Raw genomic sequence first — 21,553 nt, 5'->3', positions numbered from 1 at the left:
CAAGTAGACTCTAGCCTTGGGACCCTGGAAGGGTCCCTATAAGTGCGAGGTTTATTTTATTTATTTATTTATTTATTTATTTATTTATTTATTTTTGGTTGCACTGGACATTTGTTGCTGCGCACAGGCTTTCTCTAGTTGTAGTCAGTGGGGGCTACTCATTGCAGTGGCTTCTCTGGAGGAGCACAGGCTCTCCAGGTGCACAGGCTTCAGTATGTTGTGGCACAGGCGCCCATGAGCCCTAGAGCACGCAGGCTCCAGTAGTGGCAGTGCATGGGCTTTAGCTGCCCAAGGCATGTGGAGTCTCCCCAGGTCAGGGATTGAAGTGATGTCCCCTGCATTGGCAGGCAGATGATTATCCACTGCACTGCCAGCAAAGTCCAGTTCTGAGGTTTCATTTCATCTGCAGATCTGCAGCTGTGCATTATTCAGTAACTCATTCACTTACTCATACATTCAATCAATAAATCTTTGCTCCCAGTTTCACTTCACTTCAGGAAGAAAGACAAGAATCTGCTCCCAAGGCTTGCACCGTCTGATGTGGAAAAGCCACACCAGGTAATAAACAAGACAATTAAAGATGAAGGGAGAATGTGGATGCAGTGCAAGAGCCCTGGCTGGAGCCTATATCAGGCACTGTCTTTCATGGAAGGTGACATTTGAGTGAAGAATTTAAGAATAAGAAACCCAAAGAAGTGCCTGGGGAAGCACGCTCCCCCCCAAGAGCAAGTGAAAAGACCCTGAGGAATGAGTGTGCTCAACTGTTAGGAAAACTTCAGGAAGGCCAGTTTGGGCTGAAAAGCAGTGAGCAGGGGGAGGAATACAGCCCCCAAATTAAGGTGGAGAGAGAGGGCCAGCTCCCACAGGGCCTTAAAAGCCATGGAAAGGAATTAGGGTTTCATCCCAAATACCATGAGAACTCAGCACATGATTTTAAGGAGAGTCAACGGTACATGATTTATGTTTTTAAAAGACCATACTGATAACGTGAAGTCAGCGTTGAAGACAGACCTGAATTACAGTTTACAAAAGATTCTTGGATGGTGCTCTATGCACTAGCAGTAATTTCTAAGGGCTTTGGGGTGAACTGTGACTGTTTTATGAGCTGCTATCAGGGCACTGAGAATAAAACCACACTGTAGATGAAAACCAACACTAGACCTGAGGAAACACGCATCCTGCCCATACTCAGAAAGTCTACCCATCTCTTCTCACTGAGCTCATTCCTTGTTATTTCTACCTATAGAATATCACCTGACATTGGATAGTTTGTATAAATCATCTAAAGCAACCCTTAGTTATAGCTTCTCTAGAATAACTGTCAGCTGTATCACTTTATGAAATGGGATGACACTTCTGCCCGGTCCTGGCTACAGCATCAGTCTGTCAACAGTGACTAAAAGAGAAGCCTTCTGAAAGACAAGAAATCCTGCCTTCCAGAGAAGGGCACTTTGTAAATGCAACGTGCTTGTCTGTTTTTGATTTTCTCTTTCAGGCTGGGTGAGAGTCTACTCACTGAAGACAGGCTGTGGAGGAGGGGCCTGCCCAGGAGGAGAGCCCAGATCCAATGGGAAGAGAGGGGTGGAGCCTGGGAACAGCAATGAAGTGGAGGAGTCTGGCGGGGGAGGAGCTTGGATTATCGGGGAAAGTGCCCATGAGACTGATGTGCAAAGTGGGCATTACTGGCCAGGAATAGAGTTTTGTGAAGGAAGATTCTGAACCAGTCTCAAGGAGGACATCTGTTAGCAGAGAAAATATCAAAGGATAGAAATTTAATATGTGTATCTCCGCCTCAGTCATCTGAAAAAAAAAGAAGTATGAGGTTCTCTTCTGTTGATGGGGTTTTTACTGGCATTTAAATCAGTGGACTCAAAAACAACCAGTCAGCTAGTTTGTTTCCCTCCTGAAGTTACTTCCATCTATTCCTGGTATTACAATGAGGACTGGCTTTTAAGAAAGGCTGAAATTTTCCTCCTTCCCCACTCCATCTGGCCTTACACACACACATACACTCACACACACACCTCACATACCAAGTAAGTAAGTAAGTGTTAGTTGCTCAGTTGTGTCCAACTCTTTGCGACCCTATGGACTATAACCTCCCAGGATCTTCTGTCCATGGAATTCTCCAGGCAAGGTACTGGAGTGAGTTGCCATTCCTTTCTCCAGGGATCTTCCTGACCTAGAGATCAAACCCAGGTCTCCTGCATTGCAGGCAGATTCTTTACATCTGAGCCACCAGGGAAGCCCCATTTGTTACACACACACACCACATACCAAGCAACCATGAAAAGTCACACCTAACTCCAAAACTTGCTGAATTTATGTGATGTGTGATATGCTCAGTTGCTCAATTGTGTCCTACTCTTTCCAACCCCATGGACTGCAGCCCGTCAGGCTCCTCTTTCCATGGGATTTTTCAGACAAGAGTAGTGGAGCAGGTTGCCATTTCCTTCTCCAGTGGATCAAGCATTAGCAGGCAGATTCTTTACCCTGAATCACCTGGGAAGACCCCTAAATTTAAGAATTCCAATTAATTCTTATGTTCAAGAGCAACATTGAGCCAGCCATGGCCAAGGTTGTGAACGAATGAAATGTGATGAGTTTAATCACTGTAGATTACCAATTTGAACTTCTGCAATTTAAAATATTTTCCTCAACTCTTCAATTAATCTTTCCCTATGGGATAAATTAATCATTTGAACAATTTCAGGCCTAAAAATCAACACGTTACCAGCTAAACTAAATTTAGATAGAAAATGTGTTATCTGATTGGAAGTGGAATGAAACCAGCCTCTGAATTCAAAACACTTTATTTTTATTTTCTGGGCTCTGCTGCCATGTTGGCACAGGAGCTCTTAGACCCATTCTGGATACTGTCAGATGGAATAGGCAGTACGCAGGGAGGGGTCTGTAGTATGAGGAAGGAGAGATGCCCTAAAAGACTCATATGGAAAAGCAGGGCAAATATTTTAAGTATGTGTACAGTCGTTTGGGGCTTTTTTAAGGAAGTAAAAAATTATCCTAATTACAACTAAAACAGAGCCCAGCTCAATAAAGGATTGTTGAACAAATAAACGAAGTCTGTTTCCTCTGAATCTCTTTGGTTAGTCAAATTTGGATGCCAAGTTTAAATTCCCAGGTCCCTCCTGGCTGGTGGTTTGTTCAGAAGCTGCCTGTGTTAATCCCGCCTCTGTGCAGTTCACCTTTTAAGAAGTCTAGAAATCTGTGTCACCCAAACATGTTTCCTCTAAAAATCAAATGACCACCTGGCAGCCTGCCTCTGGAGTTTTCCTGTGCCCATTAGTCAGGATTTCCAGGGGACTGCTAAATCTGAACCTTCATCTGCTTCCACGCAGCCAAGCTAAGCAAGTTTCCATGAAACTACCAGAGCAAGAAACCCTTTATGCCACTTGATGACAAGGAAATAAAATCACAGAGGCAATAAAAAGGAGGACTATAAACCAGCAGAGGAAAACAGAAAGCTCATGCATAAGGAGACAAGTGAAATGAGGCCTGGGGCTCCGTCACGTAGTCCAGTCACATTCCTTATTGGTACAAGGCTGGCTGCGCACAGATCTGAATCTTGGAATTAACTAGAGGGAAGGCTGGAGAGGGGGGCACACAAACACAGCCTTGGCTCTCAATACCCACACCAAGCCTGTGCCTTAAAATACCTTTCATTCATGCTGCCAGATCCACAGGCTGGAAGTAGCGTTCTTTTCTGTTTCCCAGCAGAATGCGTTTTGCTTCTGTTACCTTTCAGCAAAGACTCCTGTTGCCTTTCACAGGAGTGAGCCCACTCGGGACCTGTGAACTCCCAAGGTGTCTCAGACATGATAAAGGGCTCACAGTGCCATCCCTGGAGTAGGAAGCAGTGCATTGCTTTGAAGCCCTATTCCTCCTGGGAAATGGGCTCATTACTACTCTCTTCAGCCTGGAGGTTTCCTGAAATCAATCCTTCCTGCGCTAAATAATTAAAATGCAAGCAGCAGTCTGGTTCTAGTTTCCTCATAAATAAACTGAAAATAATGAAATGTTGGAAACTGGCACTGATTGCCAAATTTTATGGTTGTCCCCTAATTACACTGGTACAACACAAATTTGTGTGTGTGTCCAAAATAATTAATTGAAAACCATGACCAGAGTTCCTAGAATAATTAAGAACTTTAATCATGTATTGAAATACAGAAAAAGAGCTGATAAATGTTTGCCCTCCTACCTAACTAGGTAAACGAAAGAATGCTGAGTTTGTATATTTTCTGCCTAAGTGATGATTTATCCTGAGCAGAGACTGGCCTGACTAAAACAATTACGGAGTGTTGAAAGCCTGACCAGCCTGTAAAATGGTGCATTATCTTATTCCTCAAAGTGGGCTGCAAACACCCTTTGGGGCCTGGGACAGGCAGGGAATCCAGCCACGGGATAAACAGGTCAACATTTAGATGCCTCAGTTTTGCTGTATTTATGAGTGTGGGGAGAACATCATGTTTATATCAAAAATAAACATGGTGATATTATGGAACAGATTGCAAAAGTCACACAAATTTCTCAATATTACAGACATTTTGAGCTGGCAGCTACATTCATAGGGGTCCTCACAGGTCCTTCTTCATTGTAGAGGTTCTTTGGGGAACCATTTAAAGTACTCCCATAATATCAGGAAGCAATGATTTGTCAAATAAAAAGGCAAATGTTTCTGATGTACAAGTTTCTACTCTAGATCAGACTGGATAGATTATATATATATATATATATATATATATATATATATATATATACTGCTTAATCATCTCAGATGTGTCCAACTGTGAGACCCTGTGGACTATAGCCTGCCCAAGCTTCTCTGTCCATGGGATTCTCCAGGCAAGAATACTGGAGTGGGTTGCCATGTCCTTCTCCAGGGGATCTTCTCAACCCAGGGATCAAATCCAGGTCTCCCGCATTGCAGGCAGATTCTTTACCAGTGAGCCACCAGGGAAACACACACACACACACACACACACACACACACACATTGGAGAAGGAAATGGCAACCCACTTCAATCAGACACAATTGAAGTGACTTAATACACACACATATATGAGTAAAAAGAATCTTAAATCTATTTCTGCTTAACTGACTATGCCAAAGCCTTTGTGTGGATCACCACAAACTGTGAAAAATTCTGAAAGAGATGGGAATACCAGACCACCTGACCTGCCTCTTGAGAAACTTGTATGCAGGTCAGGAAACAAGTTAGAACTGGACATGGAACAAAAGAGTGTTTCCAGATAGGAAAAGGAGTACGTCAAGGCTGTACATTGTCATCCTGCTTATTTAACTTCTATGCAGAGTACATCATGAGAAATGCTGGGCTGGAGGAAGCACAAGCTGGAATCAAGATTGCTGGGAGAAATATCAAAACCTCAGATATGCAGATGATACCACGTTTATGGCAGAAAGTGAAGAACTAAAGAGCCTTTTGATGAAAGTGAAAGAGGGAGAGTGAAAAAGTTGGCTTAAAGCTCAACATTCAGAAAACTAAGATCATGGCATCTGGTCCCATCACTTCATGGGAAATAGAGGAGGAAACAGTGGCTGACTTTATTTTTCTGGGCTCCAAAATCACTGCAGATGGTGACTGCAGCCATGAAATTAAAAGACACTTACTCCTTGGAAAGAAAGTTATGACCAACCTAGACAGTATATTAAAAAGCAGAGACATTACTTTGTCAACAAAGGTCTGCCTAGTCAAGGCTATGGTTTTTCCAGTGGTCATGTATGGATGTGAGTGTTGGACTATAAAGAGGGCTGAGTACAGAATTGATGCTTTTGAACTGTGGTGTTGGAGAAGACTCTTGAGAGTCCCTTGGACTGCGAGGAGATCCAACCAGTCCATCCTAAAGGAGATCAGTCCTGGGTGTTCTCTGGAATGTTGAAGCTGAAACTCCAATATTTTTTTGTCCACCTCATGCGAAGAGCTGACTCATTTGAAAAGACCCTGATGCTGTGAAAGATTGAGGGCAGGAGGAGAAGGGGATGACAGAAGATAAGATGGTTGGATGGCATCACCGTCTCGATGGACATGGGTTTGGGTGGACTCCGGGAGTTGGTGATGGACAGGGAGCCCTGGTGTGCTGCGGTTCATGGGGTCGCAGAGTCAGACACAACTGAGCAACTGAACTGAACTGAAAGCACCTTTTAGATAACTGGTTCTCAAGTAGAGGCAAGTTTGCCCCATCCCACTCAGGGATATTTTACATTTGTCAGTGCTGGGGGAATTTCTGATTGTCACCATTTGGTGGTGATGCAGGTAGCACTACTGGCCTTACCCTCCACTGGAAAGAATTTCTCAGCCTAAAATGTCAACTGGGTTGAGGAGGAGAAACCCTGCTGCTGCTGATGTGTACACATACACACACAGATAGGAAATGAGTGGTCTGAAGGTCAAACTCAGGCACGTGTAGAGAAAGAAGGCTCATATCCACCTGGACCACAGCAGGAGACAGAATCAACCTCTGAGAACAGGGGTTCAGCTGTTTTAGAATTTGAACCATGAATAGAGCTGTAGTGCAGTCTCTGCAGACTCGCTTTGGGGGGGAATGTGGAAGGGGCTACTGTACACGTGGTCAGAGATACGTAAGCCCTCCAGAAAGCTGGGGTAATCTTCCCAATGGGAATGACTCCCCCAACTTGTTCCTTGGGCTATAGATCTGAGGCCTTTATTATCTTATCCCCTGCATTCTACATAGGTTCCCAGAATGACTTGTGAGCTCCTGCAGGACAACATCCACGCATTTTCAAGTATCTCTTCTTGGTGCACGGTATCACAGCACCTAGCCTTGCTCATAATATGGTTGCTGAACTGACGTCAATGCTATATTTTTCCCCCAGTATTAGAAATTCTACATGCCTGCATTTGGGAAAAAAAAAAAAAAAACATTAAACAGGAAGGAAGGAAAGAAAGACACTTCCCTTCTACTATTTCCATCTGGGAAGATCATTTAGCAAAGTCTGTCTTCAAAGAGCTGTGCATACTTCTTTTTTGATGCTAATCATGTTTGACTGCCTCCCCCACATACCTTTAGCCTTTTTATTAGTTTCCAGCAGTAGTGCAGTTCACTCTTGCATTTCATAAAAGGGTCACAGTCTTGGTTAATGTTTTTTAGACACAAATGCCCATAATCAAAGCCCAGAGCAAAGTTTGCCTGTCTTTCTTTGTACAACTCTTTAAAAACTCAAGCTCTAGATTTCATTTATTTGCTAATGAATTTCCCTGTAAGAGATAGTTTGACTCTGCTCAGCTTTAATTATAACAACAACAAAAAATTCATTTAGGCTTCTGCCTGCTCTCCATGTTCAAAACTATTCTATAGAATGATTGAGAAGGAACAAAGCATTTTTGGAATAAAAGCAATTTTCCAGAATAAAGTGTTCTGGGCAGGCTCAGTATCTTCCTGTTTTTTACATTCCTAAAACATAAGAAATGTAAGACCTCATCTCAAGCAATCCAAGTATCTTCAACTCCACTTACAATGTAAATCAAAGCATTATTCTTCACCCTACAAACTACTTATTGAAAGATTCAACCCAAGATTATTTTCATTCAAAAGAACATACTCTCAAACCATTTACATTTAGATGGTATTTACACAGCTTTTCAGGAACCAGAAGACCTTTTTAAGAGCTAAGGAGGAATGGTGAATAAGCCCAACCTCTTAACTTTGCAGTGAGGTAATTGAGGCTTAGAAGTCGATTTGAACTCTCCGAACTACCTAATAACAACGGCTAGGACTTATCAAGGGCCCACAGCTTCTCATATCTTCAGCACTTCTACTGTGTCTGAGCCACCACGATATCGTTCTCGGATTGGTGCAGGAGCCTCCTAAGTCCTGCTTATACTCTGCTTAGGTCAACAAAAAAGTCCTCACTGAGGGTCCTTAAAAAACTAAAAGTAGAGTTACCATATGATCCAGCAATCCCACTCTTGGGCAAGTATCTGGAAAAGATGAAAACTCTATTCCAAAAGATACGTGTACCCCAGTGTTCATAGCAGCACTCTTTGCAATGGCCAAGACACAGAAGCAACCTAAATATCCATCGACGAATGAATAAAGAAGATGCGTTATGTATATACAGTGGAGTATTGCTCAGTCACTCAGTCATGTCTGACTCTTTTCGACTACATGAGCCCACCAGGCTCCTCTGTCCCATTAAACTGCCCAGGTAAGAATACTGCAGTGGGTTGCTTTCCTCCTCCAGGGGATTGTCCCGACCCAGGGATTGAACCTGGGTCTCCTGCATCTCCTGCATTTGCAGGTAAATTCTTTACCACTGAACCACCTTGGAAGCCCACAATGGAATATTACTCAGCCATAAAAAGAATGAAATAATTCCATTTGCAGCAACATGGATGGACCTGGAGATTATCATAGTAAGTGAAGTAAGTCAGACAGACAAATATCATGTGATATCACTTATCACTTATATGTAGAATCTAACAAAAGCTACAAATGAACATTTGTATTTACATATTTACAAAACAGAAACAGACATAGAAAATGAATTTATGGGTACCAAAGGAGAAAGGGGTGGAGAAGGATAAATTAGTAGTTTGACTTAACAGATACACAGTACTATATATAAAATAGATAAACATCAAGGTCTTACTTATAGCACAGGGAACTACATTCAATAATGTGTAATAACCTAAAAAGGAAAAGAATCTGAAAAAGAATAGATAGCTGAATCACTTTGCCATACACTTAAAACTAACACAATATAATCAACTATATTTCCATTCTTAAAATGATTTTAAAATAATAATAAAATAGAACTATGAAAAGAATCCCCACAAATTCCCTAGTGCCTGATACATGGCAGGCCTTCAGGATGTTTGTGGATTTGTAAAGTGCTTACTATATGCCAGGTACTAATCTAACAAAGGTATAGGAACCAATTACCTAATCTTTCCAATAACACAAGATAAGTGCTATTGTCATCACTGCTGTCGTCTTGGATTCACAGATGAAGAAACTGGGGCACAGAGAAGTTTAGTAACTTGTCCAAGATCACCCAGCTAGTTAATCATAGAGCCAGGATTTGAACCTAGGGCACAGGGCTCTTTAACTACCACAATGTACTGTGTCCCTCTTAGCTTAGCTAATGACGAAAAAGAACTTCAATGAGTCTTCCCTATACCGAACTCTCAGAAGTTGAAATATATCAAAGTGTGCTTAAAAAACATTGTTTCCTATGACTGCCTAACATTTTAAAATCATCAATAAGGTGTGATTTTGAGCTAAGACTGGTAAACAAGAGCAAAAGTGTGAGTCACAACTGTGTTGCCCTTCAGTCTCAAGTTCAGAGCACACAAAGGGTATGACTGTGGCTTACAGTCGTGTGCAGGTAATTCTCCCTACTCAACTGAGATTACCATGATTAGCTCTGGTCCATAAAGGGAAAGCTAAGACACAAAGCCTCAGTGATGTTCCAGGCCACACAGTCAGCAATCATGGCAGGAAAGGAGTCTCTGAGGGCCCCTCTGAGGTCACACATGTTCTCTGATTATTAAGTATAAAACACCAGGGTGATGCACACAATGGAATGTTTAAGCCAAGACGTCACCGAATACAGGGTATGTTGATACAGCTTTAGCGGAGAAGTTACATAATCGTCCTAATGTGGAAACACCATAAAGGAATTTGTGACTTGGAATGAAGAGAGCTGCACTCCCTGGGAATCACTCCTCAAGGGGTATCAGGAGATGTTCAGTGAGAAACCCACTCCCCTAGATTGGGCTTCTCCGGTGGCTCAGAGGTTAAAGCGTCTGCCTGGAATGCGGGAGACCCGGGTTCGATCGCTGGGTTGGGAACATCCCCTGGAGAAGGAAATGGCAACTCACTCCAGTGCTCTTGCCTGGCGAATCCCATGGAGGAAGGAGCCTGGTAGGTCACAGAGTCGGACACAACTGGGCGACTTCACTAGATTGAGCAGGTGACTTGTAAAAAACAAACAAAACAGCCCAACGAAGGCCTTCTGAGGGCAGGCACTGTGCCCAGTTCAATTTAATGAGATTTAACCAGGCCCCTGGCTAAAAACAGTCTCCAGGGACCCCCATCTTTTCGCAGGGAAGGGAGGTCTATTCTATATTCAGCCTTCCGTTATATAAAAGTCCCTACTCCGAGTCCTCTCTGCCTCTTGCTTTTAGGTCAAATATTTATTTATGCAAGCCCAGAGGCCTTTCATTATCTTTGTACCCTGGAAGGCTCGAAATGAATCTTTTCTCGCACTGCGCTGAAATTCTTTGAAAGAAATCTCGAGCTCTGGAATCCACCTCCACCTCCAAATCTTCCTGGATCTCAGTCTCCACTGTCCCACCTGCCCCCAGGCGCAGCCAGAGTAGGAAGGGGGTGGCCGGAGGGGAGGGGCGGGGATGTCACAAGCACCTGTCACCTGGCAGGCCCCGGCCTCACTTCCTCACCCCCGGCCCCACCCACCCTGCCGCAGGAGAGGACCGACCAGGCGCCCGCCCCCTCGCACGCCCCGACACTGGCAGGCCAGTCCCTCCCGCCCCAGCCTCCTGCCGCCGTCCAATGGCCGAGGGGCAGGGCAAGCTGAGCAAGCCGCGGCAGCCCAGCCGGGTCTCCGCCCTGTTCCCGGTTCCCGAGCCGGGCCCCGGCGGCCTTTAAATGCCACCCTAGGCCGACACGGCGCGGCCCTCGCCACCTTTTTCCTCGGGCGACGGTAGCGGCACCCCGAGGAAGAAAGCAGCTTAGACTCTGCAGCTCCGTCCCGGCCGCGGCAACCACCTCCGACCTCCGGGCCCGCGCCGCCTCCCCCGCCTCCCCCCGTCCCCCCTCCCCCAGGCGCCGCTGGCCCGGTCGGCGCCGGGCCCCCGGGCGTGCGCGCGCGCGTACCCGCGCGTGTGTGCGCGCCCCAGCCAGCCTCGGACCCGCGCCCCCGCCCGGCGCAGGACCGCCCCGGGATCCCCGCCCGCGCGCCGCGTCCCACGTCCCACGCCGCCCGGCCGCCAGCCGCGCACCCCGCCGCGCTGCGCGAGAAGATGGCGGGGTCGGTGGCCGACAGCGATGCAGTGGTGGTGAGTGCCGGCGAGGCGCCCCCTTCCCGCGGCCCGCACGGCCCCGCCGCTGGCTCCCGCCTGGCGGAGGCCCAGCCCCGCGCCCCCGGCGGGAGACGGCGCCCCAGTACCTGGTTAGAGGGAGCCGGCTGTGCGCGACCGGAGTGGGGGGAGGGCTGGAGGGGTGCCCCGCGGGAGGACTGCTGGCTGAGTGGAGGTGTTAGGGGCGGCCTGCGCGTGGGGGTGAGCTACAGCCCACTCCGCGCCGTGCAGACACCGGCCAGGTGTGAGTGTGCGCGGTTGTGAGTGTGTCCGGCGCGCGCGCCCCTTGTCCGCTCCCCCAACCCCCACGGCATCCCGGGGATTCCCCCTTGGAAATGGGTCCTAGCCTGGGGCTCGCGGGAGAAGTTGAGCGCGGCTGCTGCACTCCAGCCACATCCTGGAGTCCAGGCCTGGGCGACAGGTTCTAGGGGCGTTTGCGGTTGGAGAGGAGCCTGCCTTCCTCCGGAGCGGGGCTCTGGTTCCCCAGTGGGCCTCGACCTTCATTTTGATCTAGATCTGAAGGGTCTGGGGAGCATCAGAGGCTTAGCTACCTGATAGAAAGGACGGGTTTGGTTCCGGGGTTTTCTGCGGGTAAGCCTCTGTTGTGGGGAGGATTGCTGGATTCCTCCAGATTTGTATAGGTTCTTCCCTGCTCCCGCTAACACCCACCTCCGAAAGCCTTTGGAAAGCCAATCTGTGTGCTTCTATTTTTAGAAACTAGATGATGGGCATTTAAACAACTCCTTGGGCTCGCCAGTTCAAGCCGACGTGTACTTCCCACGACTGGTAAATGATTTTGTTCCCTCTTCGGTGTCTGCCTGTACCCTCTTGTTTCTAATTGCATTTTTAAATGGGTCAAGTCCTAAGGAACTGAGGGCTTGGCTCTTCCCTAACAGGCTGTGAACTTTGTTTCTGCTCTCATCCTCTACAGATCGTGCCATTTTGTGGGCACATTAAAGGTGGCATGAGACCAGGCAAGAAGGTGTTAGTGATGGGCATTGTAGACCTCAACCCAGAAAGGTAAGGCAGATTCCTTGTCTCCTATGATGCTGTCAAAAATTTTGGGTTTCTCTGCCCACCCAAGCCAAATGAAAAATACGGAGACAGAGTTTGGAGAAAATAAAAGGGTGGCTTTAATCCTCAGCCAGAGGAGGGGAGAAACAGCAGGCTAGAGCCTCAAGAACTGTATGCCCCTCCCATGAGGAATTGGCGGGGGGTGGTGATTATATAGATGAAGGGGTCAGTGATGAGGAACAAAGGTGTGAAGGTCTTGTATTCTTCTTCCTTTTGTATCATTTCAAAAACAGACTGGCCATCAGGTAGCCCAGTAGTTGGGTCCATTGTCTTGCATGAATTGTACTATGGCCTCCTTTCTGTAGTGCAAAAAGAGAGGAAAAGAACTATGAGGGGGTCGTCTGCAAAGAGAGTGCTGTAAAGGTGAGCCCCAGACAGAGTGTGATCTGCATACCAGGTTAGTCTTGATTACCTACTACAGATCAGGAACAGTTAAAAGTGAAAAAAAGAGCTCAGAAAAGGGCAAGAGAAAAAACAAAACAACTTTTTCCTCTTTTTTCACTACAACACTTATACCTATCCAGCAGTTACAAGGTCCTGCCTCACTCTTGTAGCTTTCTGCTGCCCTTCCAACCCCTGTGGCCAGTGTTACTGGTTGCAAGTGCCAAGAAAGTACTATGTTCCCATGAAAAGAATGTGTATGAATCTCAGTGGCCATTTCTCTAGACAGCTATTTATATCAGAGATTATAAATATAGACCCACATCATTTTCTCTTTGACCCTTAGGGAGGCCAAAGGACTTTTTTAAAAAAATGTTTTTCAAACACAGTGCTTGGAGTAAGAACTATCAGTATAAATGAGAACCAAACTACAAGATATTGTTTCCCTTGGTCAGTTTCCCCTGGCTGTTTTTGAGTCTTCTGAAATGGGTTAAAACACAGATGTGTGGGTAGTTTGGAGTATCTGAAATATCCACAGTTAGTTATTTTCATCTCTATCAAAGTTTTCTCCAGGGCCACCTCCTGTGGGTAACAAAATTAGCTAGTTTGATTGTAATTCTACTTATCCATGGTCTTGTCACCTACCCCCCCCTCCCCCGCCCCACCGCCGCCCTGTGGAGAGTAGTGGCCCACTAAAAGCTGACCAATCCAGAGAGGAAGAAGGAAATGGGAGCCTGGGTCTTTGTTAAATGTTATTTTGCTCAACCGTGAATAAATGAGATGATTTTCTTTTCAGCTTTGCAATCAGCTTGACCTGTGGTGATTCAGAAGATCCTCCCGCCGATGTGGCAATAGAACTCAAAGCAGTGTTCACAGACCGGCAGCTACTCAGAAATTCTTGTATATCTGGGGAAAGGGGTGAAGAACAGTCAGCGATCCCTTACTTCCCATTCATCCCAGACCAGCCATTCAGGGTGAGTACCTCGAGTGCTTCAGCTCCAGCCATTGGCAGGATGGTGATATTTTCATCTGAGATGTGCCAAGAGTGCTTTAAGCAGCCAGAATTTTTGCATGTCCAAGAAATTTGTCACCTGATGGTGAAAAAAAGAAAAGCGATCAAAAGAGCTCTGTTTGCTGATATGAATTAATAATCAGTAGAAGCTCTTGGTTCTATTTAGCCAATATGTGTAAATAAACCCATATTTACATGTCTAGATTGTTAAGAATAAATACTTCTCTGTGTAGTATTCAGTATAGTACTAGGCATTTAATAGATAATTGTCCTAAGCTAACTATTTAATAAATATTAATAAATACCTAGGATTTCTTTCTTTTTTCTCAACCTTTAAGTAGTACCAGACCATATCAGTTATACCTTTTTTGAGACTAGAGCAATTATTATTTTATTTTCTCTTGTTCCCTTTGCTAATGAGGACTAGCAGTGCCGTTGCTCCCCTGGACTTCCCTGGTAGCTCAGATGGTAAAGACTCTGCCTGCAATGCAAAAGACCCAGGTTCCCTAGGTGGGGAAGATCCTCTGAAGGAGGGCATGGCAGCTCACTCCAGTATTCTTGCCTGGAGAATTCCATGGACAGAGGAGCCTGGCAGGCTACAGTCCATGGGGTCATCAAGAGTCAGACATGACTGAGTGACTAATGCTGGGTTAAGCAGCCTCAGTCTACTTCATTGTCACAGGCTGTGTGGCTGATTGATAGATGCCTTCCCTTGGGCCAGAATGAGTATAGATTTGTTCCCCACTATCTGTCAGGCAGTAAGCACAACCCAAGTTTCCAGTCCCATCAAATAGCATGAGCCGCATCTTCCTCTATGAAGGACAATGCCAAGTAAAAGGTGCAAGTCAGTAATGTGTTAGAAAAGAATTTACTGACATGTCAGACTTGGTGATGAAGTGTCTGCGTTAAAGTTTGTTGTGCTTAGTCACTTAGTCGTGTCTGATTCTTTGCAACCCTACAGACCGTAGCCCACCAGGCTCCTCTGTCCATGGATTCTCCAGGCAAGAATACTGGAGTGGATTGCCATGCCTTCCTCCAGGGGATCTTCCCCACCCAGGGATCAAATCCATGTCTCTTGCATCTCCTGCATGGGCGGACAAGTTCTGTACTGCTAAGCTACCGGGGAAGCCCTACACTTTGTTAACATACATCATAATAATGACAACTTGGTTAAAAGCTCCCTGTTTCATATATACCTAACAAACAAGAACTACCCTTAACCTGTTGCTCCTCCTCTAGAAATGTACAAGGGCATTATGAATAAGTCATAATATTTCTTCCCATCTTGGAGTCTTGGGGGTAAAGAAGAATCTATGACATTGATATCAGTGATAGAATAGAGACTAATTACCCTTCTAGCATAGCCTGGGGAAGGCACCCTTACCCTTCTCTAGAATGATAATGACCCTGAGGCTCCCCTGAACTGTGACAGTTTCTTAATGGTGACTCTTAACGCAGAGCTCATGAGTGTGAGTAACCAAAGCTTCTGCCCAGTGGAATAATGCTCCCCAACAACAAAATTGAGATGGAATCAGCCCTTCTTGGTGACATAATTTTAGTAATAATATGCATTAAATGTGACTAATATCACATATGGAGTCTCTCCTTACATGATGAATACAAATGCTTTTAATAAATACATAGTGTAAAACCAGTGATTAAACTCTATGGTGAATTCCTTAAGTTAGAAAAAAGAGGAAGAAAAAGCTTTTACCATATGGAATCAGTATTTTTGTTTGGCTTAACAAAGCCTTGTTAATTACACATCCTTGGTCCAATGGTAATTACTGTGTATCCTTCTCTGCTTAGTGTTTATCTTGTTTGAGTGTCCAAACTGTTATTACATGCTCCTAATGGGTACCTGCTCTGCCTTGTGAGGGGCTTCTCTGAAGGTGGGATAGAATTGTTCAGGGGATGAGGATGGAGGCATTAAGTGCCATATAGATAAATCTATACCACTTTATATCACTTTCTGGCATGCAATGAGAAGGGAGAAATAGTAAGGCAATTTTAAATCCTTCAAGGACATTGAATAGTGTAGAGCAGTGCCTCCCAAAGTGTGTCCCTCATTCCAGCAACACCAGCATCATCAGTTTCCACCAACAACTTGGTGGAAAAGCACATTCTTAGACCTTACCCTTGACCTACTAAATGGAAAATTTAGGAGGGTAGAGTCCAGCAGTCTGTTCTATAGCCTTCTGTCTGATTCCAGTGCACTCTAGAGTGTGAGAACTGCTGAAGATGTTGCCTTTCTCTAAAATGAGGTATTTGTTCATTTTTCCTAGCAGAGTTCATTGAAATTATGAACTGAGGGTTTTATTTTGTTTTTTCCAGGTGGAAATCCTTTGTGAGCACCCACGTTTTAGAGTGTTTGTGGATGGACACCAACTTTTTGATTTTTACCACCGCATTCAAACGTTATCTGCAATCGACACCATAAAGATCAACGGAGACCTCCAAATCACTAAGCTTGGCTGATGTTTAAACCACGTCTGTTTCAAAGAGCATCAGGTGCCACAACTGCCTGACTGTTGATCTGGAAGAAGTGTCCTAGCAAGGTCTAAAGACTTAAAAAGAAAACAAAAAGGCAGACTTCACTGTCTCTTCTTTCTGTGCAGTTTAAACCCAAAATGACTTCAGCGGTCGTTTGCCCTTAGGAAGCTATCGGAACTAAGACACCGAGCCATTATCCCCAGAACAAAGTAATGCATTTATGCTGGATTTTATTCAGACTAAACTGAGATGGATTTGTGACGATCTGTGATTTGGTAATAAGTTATTCATCTTTTCAAAGCAAGGTGATATTTCGAACAAAAGTGCTAAAGACTTAAAACAACAACAACAAAGACGGTACACAGAAATCAACTCATTTCTGCACTGAAGTGGAATTGTGTAGCACAACCAACATTTTAGTCAGGGTATTTAACATAGAATGTAGGTTGTTCAAGGGTTTTTTTTTTGTTTTTTTTTCCTTTTTGCACAGCATAATGTTAACTCAGATTTTTTAAGCTTTCTTGTAGTTATTTATTTCTACTCAGTGTATGTGTTAGAGATGATTAATGTCTCAAGAACAGCTTGTTATGAACTTTTGAATGTACAATTATCTTAGGTCTGAGTGGGGAAATTACCTATTACAGTCATGAGAAAGGTGAGTTTCTACCTTAAAGAGTTGAGTCTTATCCTCCTACCCCTAAACTTAGGATCTCTTGATATAAATTGCTGTAAGTGCTTTTGGGAAAACTTTGCAACAGTTCAGTAAGACTGCTTTTCAAGTTATTAATGATTATGTAAAATTCTACTTAACATTGCTTTTTCTCCATACTGTGAAATTAGCACAGTATTGGCATCCTTAAGACTAATTAACTACTTTTCACTGGATCTACATAATAGCTCATCAAGTTGTTATTAAGCTAGTTGAAAACACATTAAGAGGTGATTGCATCGATAGTTTTAAAAATGGACTATTACATACGTTTTTAAAGGTATAGTGTGAAAATGATTTGGGAATGCAATGGAAAGCAGAAGCAAATGGCCCCAAATAACTTACTTGGAAATAATTTATATCAACTTAAGCTGTTAGCTCATTGTATCACTTTTATTATGTGACCCTCACCAATCCCTAAGCAATGCCTTTGGAGCTTCAGAGTAGAAGATGCTTCCTACTGTGTGGGCTCTGCTAAGACAGTACGATAAGACAAGATCCAACCTAGGAAATGATCCAGTTAGTTTATCTGAAAAGTTAACTCCCAGGACTCTAGGTCTTTGAGTCCAGCCAATAGTATGAATGCTCCAGTGAAGCTCTGGGAGTTTCCCTGTACTTGTGGAACTGATTAGACAGTAGGTAGTCTCCAGGAAAAGCCTGCAGTGATACACACATCACTGCAAGGCAAGGGATGGTTGGAGTCCTGGGCGCTGGATTTCATAAACTGCATTGGCTTTGGAGAGAAGGACCCTTGGCATTGCTCTGGTCAGCTAGTTGAGGGTGGTAAGGGGGTGCTGGGGTGGGGGTGTATTTATATATAATTTAGGTTTTATTTGTACAGCATACTGCGTCTTGTTATGACACGTCCTTGTCCTGCTTTGCTTTTGAGTTTTTTTACACAACATGCAGAGGCACGGAAGTGGCCACGTCATTTTCACGTGTCAAGAATGTAGACAGTGTTTCAGTACCAAAGTTTAAGAAAAAGCAAACTAAAATCGTGCATTTTTTTTATAGGTGATATATTTGGATTCTCCTCAGCTTTGAAACTGTTTAGCACAGTTCCACTGTGTTATGTAAGAAGATGCTTTATCCAATAAGACTGGCTGAGCATTGAAAAGCTTTATGTCCTAGCTGACTTAACCAGCCATATTCAGTCAGGAAGGCTATGCTCTGGCTCCGGTATTTTGGAGCCCGTGACTAACCTTGTGCAGCCACTAGATTTTGTCAAGTATTTGTAGAAAGACCTAGAGGACACCCTGAAATGTATTGGTAGGGGTTTTGAGTCTCATTATGGTAGAAGACCCCCCCCCCAACAGGAGGTTTTTCTTTGAGTTGTCATCCATTCCCGCCCACTGCATAATTCAGCAGAAACTGGAGGAGTTGGGGGTGTAACTGTTGGAACTGACACTATTCTCTCTACCTATCAGCTAACTGGTTAGCAGCCAAGCCCTTAGGCAGCTTAGTGTAAAGATACACTGTTAACCCTTCATTGTTCTGTGGGGTCAGTGAGTACCTCTTGGTAAAGCTTATTGAAATTTATCAGAATGATGTGATGGTTTGATTCAGGTATAATTAAGTTAGCGGGGGGCTAGTCCAGCTGCATTAATCATTAGCTGTAAACTGGAAACTGTTCACATCCTTTCATCAGCATGTGAGGTCTAAGGTGGAAATTCAGGATGAAAAGTGCAATTTTAAGCTTCACAGGAAAGCATTTGGGTGTGTAAGGTGTTATTCCTGACCAGAGCTGTAATTCTGCAATATGACCAAAACCAAGGAACATAAATAACAATCAGGCTCTGGGGGAATAATAGGCAGGCTTTAGACAATCTGTTCATTTCTGCATCAAAATTGGAATGAATGTATATATCTACTTAAAAGTTAATAGAAGTGACTTCTATTTCTGGGCTATCCCAGAATTGTCTTAATTTTTTTAAAAATTTGAAACCCCATTTCAAATCATGCCAACCTTAGTTCAAAACCTCCAGAGGGATCGTTCTTAGAATTGTTGATGATTTGTTAAAATGGCAAATCCTTTCATTTGTATTAAGAAAATATCCAAAAAGAGGGCAGGAGCCCTTTTGCCTTGAGAGAAACACCTTTGGCATTTTCCAGCTACATTATTAATGTAGAAATAATGTTCCTATGATGACATATTTTCAAAGAAACACTTTCTTATTTACTGCGTGGTGTAAAATGTTGCTAAATGTGTTTTAGCGTTATGATGTCACTGCTGAAAGTTATTTGCACTATAATAAAGGAATTTTCTACAAAATGGTTTCCAATTTATAAGGTGCTAAACTCGGTACCAGGTGTGATGTACTTGGGCTTCCCAGGTGGCTCAGTGGTAAAGAATCCTCCTGCCGATGCAGGAGACACAGGAGACTCAGATTCCACCCCTGGGTCGGGAAGATCCCCTGGAAAAGGAACTGGCAACCTACTCCAGTATTGTTGCTTGAAAACTCCCATGGGCAGAGGAGCCTGGCAGGCTGCAGTCCGTGGGGTTGCAGAGAGTTGGACTAAGCATACAGGCATGTGATGTACTTAGCCTGGACCATCTGGTAGCACAACCCTCCTTCCCTGACATGCTCACTCCAAGACCCCTTGTTTATGTGTTGCCCACGTTAATAAACTGATCAAGGGAAGGAAAGTGTCTGAGGGGGCCTCAGAGACCTAATGAGTTGTGTGTGCAATGGGTTATTTTTAAAATAAAATTTGCATATGGTAAATTCACATTTTTCTTGATGTGCAGTTTTGTGAATTTCAATACATAAATGGATTCACATAACAATCACCTCAAACAGGATACAGAATCGTTCGATCACCCCCAAAATCCCCTTGTGCTATCACTTTATGGTTAAATGTGACCTCTACTCCCAGGCCTAATCAGGCAACAACTGACCCATTCCACCTGCCTATAGTTTTGCCTTTTCCTGAATGTCATATAAAGAGAATCATATAATCCTCTGGGATTGGTTTCTTGCATAATGCATTTGAGGTTCATATTGTGTGTATTAAGTTTTTCCTTTTTATTGCTGAGTAGTATTCCATGGTGTGGATGGACCAGGTTTCACCTGTTAAGGATGTAGTGGGTTCTTAATAAATTATTAATATAACCTTATTAGCATGTTGTGTATACAAAAGCAAGATTGTATATACAATCTTTCCTGTGGTTTGAATGATTAAGAAGGAAACTTGATCCCTTAGCTATTATGACTACAAATAAAACTGGCTTATAGAAGTTTGCCTAGCTTTAGTTACAGGTAGTTTAGGAAAGATAATTTACTCAACATGCTGGATTTAGGGTACCTACTTACACCTTAGCTGGTTTTACTAATTCCTTCCTTTATTATTTTTTCATTTCTATTTTTTAAGGAAGCAAGGCTGGGAGGCTGGTCTTTGTCACAGTTTTTGCAGTGAAGTATAGGCAGCAGCATAGGCAGGGAAGGGCTTCCTAGTTGTCACTAGTGGTAAAGAACCAGCCTGCCTATGCAGGAGATATAAAAAGACTTTGAGTTCGATCCCTAGGTTGGGAAGGTCCCTTGGAGGAAGGTATGGCAACCCACTCCAGTATTCTTGCCAGGAAAATTCCATGGACAGAGGAGCCTGGCAGGCTATAATCCATGAGGTCGCAAAAAGTCAGAAACATCTGAAGCGACTTGGCATGCACATTCGTAGGCATGGAAAGCCCTGTCAAAGTGAGAACAATTTGCTGAGGCTGCTGGGCAGAGGTAGGAGAGCTTCCTCTGCCCCCGTGGGATACAACAGTATCCTTGTTCTATGACAGCATTTTTAATTAGACAGTCTAGAAGATATTTATAACTGGAGTCTCTGAGTGCCACAGACATTTAAGGACCTTTATTCATTCAGCAGGTATTTATTGAGCTCTGTCAATTGCTGTTCTAGATACTTGGACAAATCAATGAATAAAACAGACCCTGGTGCTTTTAAACTTCAGTATGCTGAAGAATCACCCAAGAAGCCTCCTTAGGGGGTAAAAGTCCATTCTCACCCTGGGAAATTATGTTTCAGTGGGTCTGGAGTAGGTCTCAGGAGTTTGTATTTTTAAAAAACATCCTGATGGTGTCAGTGGTCCCAGGTCCCAAACTAAGCAGCTCTGCCTTTGGGAATTCCATAAACATTTGCTGAATCAAGCTGTTGAGTTGTGCCAGGCTGTGAGATTCTGATCTGTGGGTATCTTTCTGTGAAAACTTCAACACTGGGGCATCCTGCTCTGCCAAAAAACCACCGTGCAACTTTAATTGTAACTTTACAACTATGTCTTTTCTCCCCACCTGCCCCCCCAGGTTTAACCTTCCTCACTCCCAACCCTCCCTTACTATAAACATTGTAGGGAAAGGAAGTGTCTTTCAACCAAGTTGTGTAAGAACCTTCCTTATTGGGGTGGCTTTAGGACCTCACTAGAACCCTCCCAGGGACTGGGGAGCCTGGTGGGCTGCCATCTCTGGGGTCACAGAGTCAGACATGACTGAAGCGACTTAGCGGCAGCAGCAGCAGAACCCTCTGTGTGTGTGAGTCGCTCAGTCATGTCCAACTCTTTGTGACTTCGTGGAGCCCGCAAGGCTCCTCTGTCCATGGAATTTTCCAGGCAAGAATAGTGGAGTGGTTAGCCATTCCCTTCTGCAGGGGATCTTCCAGACCCAGGGATCAAACCTGGGTCTCTTGCATTGCAGGCAGATTCTTTTAACTCTGAGCCACCAAAGGACCCTGACACCTGTTTTAAGTAGCAGGTGCTCTGAGAAAGATTAAGGTTCTAGGGGA

The 21,553-nt window shown here is 44.2% G+C and overlaps 1 protein-coding gene and 1 long non-coding RNA gene across 3 annotated transcripts in view; one reads left to right on the top strand and one right to left on the bottom strand.

Moving 5' to 3' along the window:
- Window positions 1–11,367, bottom strand: part of LOC114113914 (uncharacterized) — a 123,007-nt gene extending 111,640 nt beyond the window's left edge. The window contains exon 1 of the long non-coding RNA XR_006059157.2: window positions 11,195–11,367. This is a non-coding gene — a long non-coding RNA (uncharacterized LOC114113914). The remainder of the gene's footprint in view (window positions 1–11,194) is intronic.
- On the top strand, window positions 10,700–19,046 carry LGALSL (galectin like). Of its 2 annotated transcripts, none has more exons than XM_015093879.4 (5): window positions 10,700–11,084; window positions 11,820–11,891; window positions 12,037–12,125; window positions 13,357–13,534; window positions 15,907–19,046. In XM_015093879.4, exons 1-5 carry the CDS (start codon window positions 11,049–11,051, stop codon window positions 16,048–16,050), a joined length of 519 nt encoding a protein of 172 aa, XP_014949365.2. In that variant the 5' UTR covers window positions 10,700–11,048; the 3' UTR covers window positions 16,051–19,046. The 2 variants fall into 2 exon arrangements, with proteins under 2 accessions (XP_014949365.2, XP_060268022.1); XM_060412039.1 differs by having other exon boundaries at window positions 14,534–19,046.
- The last annotated feature ends 2,507 nt before the right edge of the window (window positions 19,047–21,553 follow it).

The sequence above is a fragment of the Ovis aries genome, chromosome 3, assembly GCF_016772045.2.
Source record: "Ovis aries strain OAR_USU_Benz2616 breed Rambouillet chromosome 3, ARS-UI_Ramb_v3.0, whole genome shotgun sequence".
NCBI lineage: Eukaryota > Metazoa > Chordata > Mammalia > Artiodactyla > Bovidae > Ovis > Ovis aries.
Note: the sequence above shows the minus strand (reverse complement) of the source record. Positions and strands in the feature narration are given on the sequence as shown.